Source organism: Homalodisca vitripennis, unplaced genomic scaffold, assembly GCF_021130785.1.
Source record: "Homalodisca vitripennis isolate AUS2020 unplaced genomic scaffold, UT_GWSS_2.1 ScUCBcl_172;HRSCAF=1488, whole genome shotgun sequence".
Classification (NCBI taxonomy): domain Eukaryota; kingdom Metazoa; phylum Arthropoda; class Insecta; order Hemiptera; family Cicadellidae; genus Homalodisca; species Homalodisca vitripennis.
Window position 1 is genome coordinate 27,550 of NW_025776305.1, and position 6,901 is coordinate 34,450.

Sequence of the window (6,901 nt, forward strand, 5' to 3'; positions counted from 1 at the left end):
CTGTGAGAACCTTCTCACAGTTCTTCCAGAGCTAGGGCCTTTCTTCTCATCTTTTAGGTCTTAGCTCACTGTCTTTATTCTTTTCTGAGCTAACTTTGCTCGCCTTCTTCTTCTTTTCGACCCCGCATTACGGGTGTCCTTCCACCTTCTTTCGACCGGCGCATGCTGGGGAGTCCTGGGAGTGTCCCTGACTTGCTGCAGGGACTGATGTGTGCCTCGCACTGCCGATGGCCCTCTCCAGTGTGTTGTCAGAAGCCAGCTACTTCGGTCCTTGGTCAGGAAGTGCGGCATGGATGCAGGGATCGGACTCTGCATTGCCACGGGCGACCCCCAGCACGTACGGCACCTTGTGTGTATCGGTGCTGGGCAAACGGAGGTTCGGGCCCCGGGGAACTGGGGTAGGGGCGTCCACTCTCCTACGGGAGGAGGACCTCCAAGGGTACACCCGCTCTCGGCCAATGAACGGGCTCCTTGCCGCACGATGCGCTGGTGACAAAAAAGCATGGACTGTCAAACTACATACAGGAGTAATGGAAAGGAGAAGGAGCAAGCCGCTTTCAAGCGCAGTTCAATTATGCAAAGGTCTCCGACCTTGACGACTGGGACGCCGACGAGGAGACTTAAAACCTCCCCTCCGCCGGTGCCGTTCAAGGCTGTTAGTGACACCGGATCGTCGTCCGGATCCGGAAAGAGGAAAGAAGAGGTCGATCTGGCGATGGAGGTGACCAACCCGGAAACACCTCAAGGAATTCCTCCCAGCAACAGCTCTCTTCGTGCGGCATTCGGTCTGCAAATGCTTCAGCAGCAGCATGACGATGCCAGCGAAGAGGAGGACCTGTCACTGAAAAAAATGAAAGCTCTTTTGAAGGAGATGGCCAAGGCTCTCCTTACTCAGAGGAACGTGAACAAGGCGATTAAGGATGGAATTCCGAAACTCGATGATTTCCTTGGTGAAATCGAGGAATGCCGGAAGATCAGGCTGAAGGCGGTGAAGCAGGAGCGCGACATCATGAACCGTGTCATATCTGATTCACCTCAAGCTCAAGCTTATCTGGCTGAGTCTCAGACCCAAGCCAGAAAGCGAGTAAAGCGGCAGAGAGGTTCTTCGCCGGGAAGCCCTGAGCTTAGGGAATTGGATCCAGCGCCGAATCCAGTCTTCTTCTCTGCTTCCACACAGACTGAGGACGTTCCGGCTGCTGATTTAGTTCCTGCTCCGGTAGGGGTTCCTGCACCAGCAGCTGCTCTAATCCCAGCGTCAATCCCATCGACATCTCTCAACTCGCAGGGGCCCGCTCCGCAAACACCTTTGGGGAACTGGGAGAGACGCCTGTCAAAAAAGGAGAGGAGACAGCTAAAGCGCGCCGAGGCTGCCTCAAAAAAGACGCCTGCAAAAGGGAAGAAGAAAGTCCAAGTCTCTGAACTGGTTAAGGAGACCCCTAGCAAAACTTCCAGGAAGCCTTCACGACCCAGGCTCAAGAAGCCTAGGCCTGAGGCGATTTTGATCAAACCCTTAGGGGGGCAATCTTTCGCCGATGTCCTAGGACAGATTAAAACCCAGGCGAAACCGGAAGAGACGGAGACTACAATCAAGTCCATCCGACGAACCCAGAACGGGGATGTTCTCCTCGAACTGGGAAAATCGAGGGACAAGGACGGTTTTGCTGCTTCCCTCAAAACCGCTCTTGGTGACAAAGGCTCTATTCGAACCCTTCAACCGAGATGTTCAGTGGAGATCCGAGACCTAGACGCTCTATCTACAGAGGACGAGGTGATCAAAGCGTTAAAGAAGGCGCTTCCAGAACTACCGGGAGAAGCGGGAGGTCTCAAGGTCTGGTTGACAAAACCAAATCGGAGCCAGCAGCGTATGGCAATTGCTGAATTGGGCGAAAAGCACGCTAATAAGCTGCTTAGCCTCCAGCACCTGAGAGTCGGATGGGTGAGTTGCAGGCTCAAACAAAGGGTCATCGTGCAAAGATGCTACCGGTGCCTAGCGTTCGGTCACTCTTCCCGTACCTGCAGAGGGCCCGACCGAAGTTTCAACTGCCTCCGGTGCGGAGACCAAGGCCACAAGAAGAAAGACTGCACCTCGAGCCTCTCCTGTTTCCTCTGTAAGGAGACAGGTTCTGCTGGGAATGCTCTTGGTCACTTACCTGGTTCTGGTCAGTGCGGTGTTTTTAGATCCGCACTCGAACAGGCAAAAGGCAGAGGCCAATAATCCGTATCCTACAGGCCAATCTTCAAAGATCCTGGGGGGCTGATAATCTTCTAAATCAGCTCGCCCGAGAACTCGGTGTCGACGCGCTCCTAGTCAGCGAGCAGTATCGGGACAGGGACCCAGGCATTTGGATCCCAGACAGTCTAGGTACTGCAGCTTTCTGGGCCCGGAACTCACAAGAAGTTATGGTGCGGAGTCACGGACGTGGCCGAGGATTCGTCTGGATAAGGTGTAGGGATGTAACTTTCTTCAGTTGCTACCTCACCCCAAACGAGGCCATCCAAGACTTCCGCGACAAGATTGATCGTTTGGAGGAGAGCGTGCTCGGCACCACTGGGCACGTTGTCGTTGGCGGTGATTTCAACGCGAGGGCCGTCGAGTGGGGTATGCCCTCTACCAACTCCCGGGGGAAATACATCTTGGACTTCATCGCCAGGGCCGGGCTCGTCGTCCTCAACCAGGGCGACACGCCTACTTTCAGGCGCCCCGGGCAGAGAGGCACGATTCCTGACGTAACCTTCGCGTCTGAGTCTCTTCTTTCGAGGATCTCTGGCTGGAGGGTGGTAGAGGATTACACGGGTAGTGACCACCAGTACATTGTTTTTGATCTGCATGATTTAAACCGTAGAGTTTCCGCATCCCGGGATGGGCCACGCCGATGGAACACCAATAAACTGGACGTGGTCAAGTTCACCGAGGTTATATCTCGGGGAGCGCAGGCGAATCCTGGTGAGGCTGGCGCCGAGGCTTTAGTAACATCCACGATGGAACTTTTTGTCTCGGCCTGTGACCGGTCTATGCCGCGAAAGAAACTCCGCCGTGGCAAGCAACCCGTCTACTGGTGGACTGAAGAGATTGCGGAGCTCAGAAGAACATGCCTTAGAGCAAAACGTGCCGCCACTAGAGCGAGAATTCCTGCAGATAGAGTTCGTAAGTCGGATGTCTACAAAACTGCGAGAAAGTCTCTCCGCCGAGCTATCAACAGGAGCAAGGCGAATAGCTGGAGGAAACTTCGGGACGACGTCGATTCCGATCCTTGGGGTTTGGGTTACAAAGTTGTGACCCAGAAACTCGGCGCCCGCTCTCCACCCTCCATCATGGAGGGCGCCACCATGGAGAGGATCGTCACTGCCCTGTTTCCTGTACATCCACAGCGACCACTAGTTGACTTCGAACGGGTGGAGAGCGTTCCGCTTTTTACTATTGAGGAGTTGGAAACCTCCGTTCTCACCCTGAAAAGCAACAAGGCTCCCGGCCCGGACGGGATTCCCAGCGAGGCTCTGAAGAAGATTTTCACCATCAATCCCGGGTTGTTGCTGAGAATGTACAATGCCTGCTTGGTTGAAGGAGTGTTTCCATCTCCCTGGAAAACCGCCAGGCTGGTGCTTATTAGCAAGGGAAAAGGTGATCCAGAGCTGCCGTCGTACTACAGACCTCTCTGCATGCTGGACACGGCTGGAAAACTTTTTGAAAAATTAATCCGTTCCCGCCTGATTTCTGCCGTGGTAGCTGTCGGGGACCTATGCCCTCGTCAGTACGGTTTCAGAAAGGGACGATCAACAATCGACGCGATTACGGAAGTACATAAAGCAGTTGAAAGAGCCGAGAGCCACAACCATTTCTCCCGCCGAGTAGTGCTTCTTGTTACGCTTGATGTCAAGAATGCCTTCAACTCGGCGAGATGGGTCGATATGTTGGATGCACTTCGTGACACCTTCCGAATTCCAACGTATCTGTTGCGGCTCATCGAGGACTACCTCCGTTCTAGGCGTCTGATATATGACACTCGAGACGGAGCGCGGACGGTGGAAGTCACCTCTGGTGCCGCGCAGGGTTCAATACTCGGCCCGGATCTCTGGAATATCGCTTATGACAGCCTCCTGAGATCCGAGATGCCAGAGGAAACCGTCTTGGTTGGGTACGCCGATGACGTTGCGGCTCTCATCGCCGCACGCAACGTTGAGCTGGCCCAGCTAAAGTTGAAACCAGGTCATGCTAGTGGTCAACGCCTGGATGTCCGATCACGGTCTTTCGCTTGCTCTGAGCAAGACGGAGATCGTGATTCTCACAAAGAAAAGAATTGACACCGTCGTCCCGCTGCGAGTGGGAAGGGAAGTGGTCCAGTCAACGCGTGCCGCCAAGTACCTCGGAGTCATGGTGGACAATAAGTTTAGCTGGAGAGACCAGATCTTCCGGTCGGCGGACAAGGCTGCTAAGGTGGTCTCTTATCTTAGTAAGCTGATGGCCAATGTTGGGGGTCCTCGGTCCAGCAAAAGACGGTTATTGATGTCCGCAGTCCAGTCCGTACTCCTTTATGGGGCAGAGGTGTGGGCAGACGCTCTTACCAAGGAATGTTATAGGTTGCGACTCGCCCGGGTTCAGCGTCAAGCTGCGCTCCGGGTGTGTTCCGCCTATCGGACAGTATCCGAGCCTGCCGTCCTGGTGGTTGCCGGAGTCATCCCTGTCAAGCTCTTGGCAGGGGAGAGGAAGGCGATTTATCAGAGACAAGGCGAGATCGGCAAGGACGCAGCAAGATCCGAAGAGCGTGCCCGAACCTTCCAGCAGTGGCAACACAGCTGGGAGCACGAAAACCCGAGGACGATGGACTGCGCGATTCATCGAGCAGGTTCAACCATGGGGTCGAAAGGCGGCATGGCGAGGTGGATTACTACCTCACGCAGTTCCTGACAGGTCACGGCTATTTCAAGTCGTACCTGAACCGGATGGGCAAGACCGATTCACCGGATTGCATCTACTGCCCGGGCGTTCCCGACGACGCGGAACACACCTTCTTCCGCTGTCCGCGTTGGGAAAGGCCCCGCCTGGAGGCCACAAGAAAACTCGGGGTTTTTTTCGGTGGATACGGTCTGCGAAAAGATAATGGAGGATGAGGGGAACTGGGATTGTTTGTCACAGTTCGTCCGGGGCATCCTCCTGGAAAAGAGACCCGATCTGGAACGCGAAGTGGCCCAGATCCCTTGACCGAGCGGCTGGATAAGGAGCGAGCCCCACGGGCTTAAGCCAAATTTAGGCCTAGCCTGAAGTAATGTGATAAACAATCCCAGGTTAGAATCCTAAAGAGTAGAGGAGGTTTTTTAGTGGGTAAACCCGTTTTTAGGGGAGTCCCACACTACAGGCTGGCCACCTGTGTGCGTAATTGCATTTTTTCCTGCCTCTCCCTCAAAAAAAAAAAAAAAAAAAAAAAAAAAATATATATATACATAGGAAATTCCAACAGTTGTATAAGATGAGTTTACTGTTACAGTCAATTAATTTTAAATTTTTAAATCGTAATTTATTGCATGTATCATCGTGGTTGTTTCATCATGTTAAGACTAGTATACATAAACGTGTCACTAATATCTAAGTAAGCCTACAAATGCCCAAAGGCGATTCGTCATTATCATAATTGCAAACATAGCGGTATTAACAGTAAAACGATTGGTCTAGCCTATTTGAATAGGTGGAGGTCTTTAATTAAATCTGTTGCTAACTTCTACATTGGGGACTGTTGCAGGCTAACTTACTTTGAATTTAGATGCTGGAAAAGAGCTGGCTTCCCCTAAGGTAATCATTAAGTATAAGGTGACTAGATTGAGATATTATCCACAATGCTTAGTTTTGAGATGTTGACAAGAGGCAGCCTCTAACCTTTAACATTTAATATCTCAATATACCGGAAGCAAGCACTAAGGTAAATTTAGGAATAATTATGATTAGAGGTTAATTTAACAGAACAAAAAGTTATTTTCTAAACACCATAGATTAAAACTGCAAAGAATTAATTTGAAACATATTAACTTTCGATATAAGCAGTATTATGAGAAATTAAACAGATTTTCAGTTGAACAAGACATTCCTGTTTATATTAAAATTGACAGCTTCGACTTGACTTAAGGAAGCAAGTTGTGCCACCATCTCTCAGTTACAACACTTCAGAGCTAATGGCCCTTGGATTATTCTCCATCATTACTGGCACTATTCAACAGATGTCAACATGCTGAGTTATGAAGTTAAGGACTATTTCATGGAGAATATTCTTGTTTCATTATTCGTCAATGAATTGCGAAACATGATTATGGCTCAAACAAAGTCACTACATATGCTATTGTATGACTATGTAATATTATTTGTATACATTGTTTAACTTATTCAAATAACTGAATTAAAAAAAATATGTAAAACCGAACACAAAATAAACATATTGGATAATTGTTTGGTAGTTTGATCAATTTGCAATCTAAATATGGAAGACGTAAACATAAGACGTCTTGTTTTTGTTTTAATCAAGGTGGATTGAGCAGGGTGTATGATACTAACAAAATAACAATAGCAAAGAAATATAAGAAATTAAACAATTTTCAAATCTCTTCATTGCTTAACATTTTAGGAACAAATTGGCCCTTTTTCTTTCAACTGGTAAATTTGCACTTATGTAAGACTAGAGGTTTTATAGAATCGTTAAAATTTTTATAAGTCTACATATCAATTACCATATAAATCATAATTTCCTTAAGGATTAAAAATAAACTTTGAATAAGTAGCCCTATATTTTGCAACTGACTAAAATTAAATTTATGTAAGAACAGAGGTGTTATAGAAACGTTTAGATTTTTAAAATTAAAATACGGTAATTCTCACTACATGGGTTAGATTAATAGCTAAATTCGTTTTGTATAATAGAAG

General features: G+C 49.1%; 1 protein-coding gene across 1 annotated transcript; it reads left to right on the forward strand.

Annotated features, from left to right (window-relative positions):
• Window positions 1-502: 502 nt before the first annotated feature.
• Window positions 503-6,219, forward strand: LOC124370448. Its single transcript, XM_046828733.1, has 3 exons — window positions 503-2,159; window positions 2,195-3,120; window positions 6,097-6,219. Exons 1-3 carry the CDS (start codon window positions 503-505, stop codon window positions 6,217-6,219), a joined length of 2,706 nt encoding a protein of 901 aa, XP_046684689.1.
• Window positions 6,220-6,901: the final 682 nt, after the last annotated feature.

Bases quoted from the DNA above. Each gene is read 5' to 3' on its own strand.
- LOC124370448 (XM_046828733.1), top strand. From the start codon at position 503: ATGGACTGTCAAACTACATACAGGAGTAATGGAAAGGAGAAGGAGCAA. The intron at 2,160-2,194 runs GTCAGTGCGGTG...GCACTCGAACAG, and splicing joins TGGTCACTTACCTGGTTCTG to GCAAAAGGCAGAGGCCAATA. The intron at 3,121-6,096 runs GCGAGAATTCCT...TAAAATTGACAG, and splicing joins CAAAACGTGCCGCCACTAGA to CTTCGACTTGACTTAAGGAA.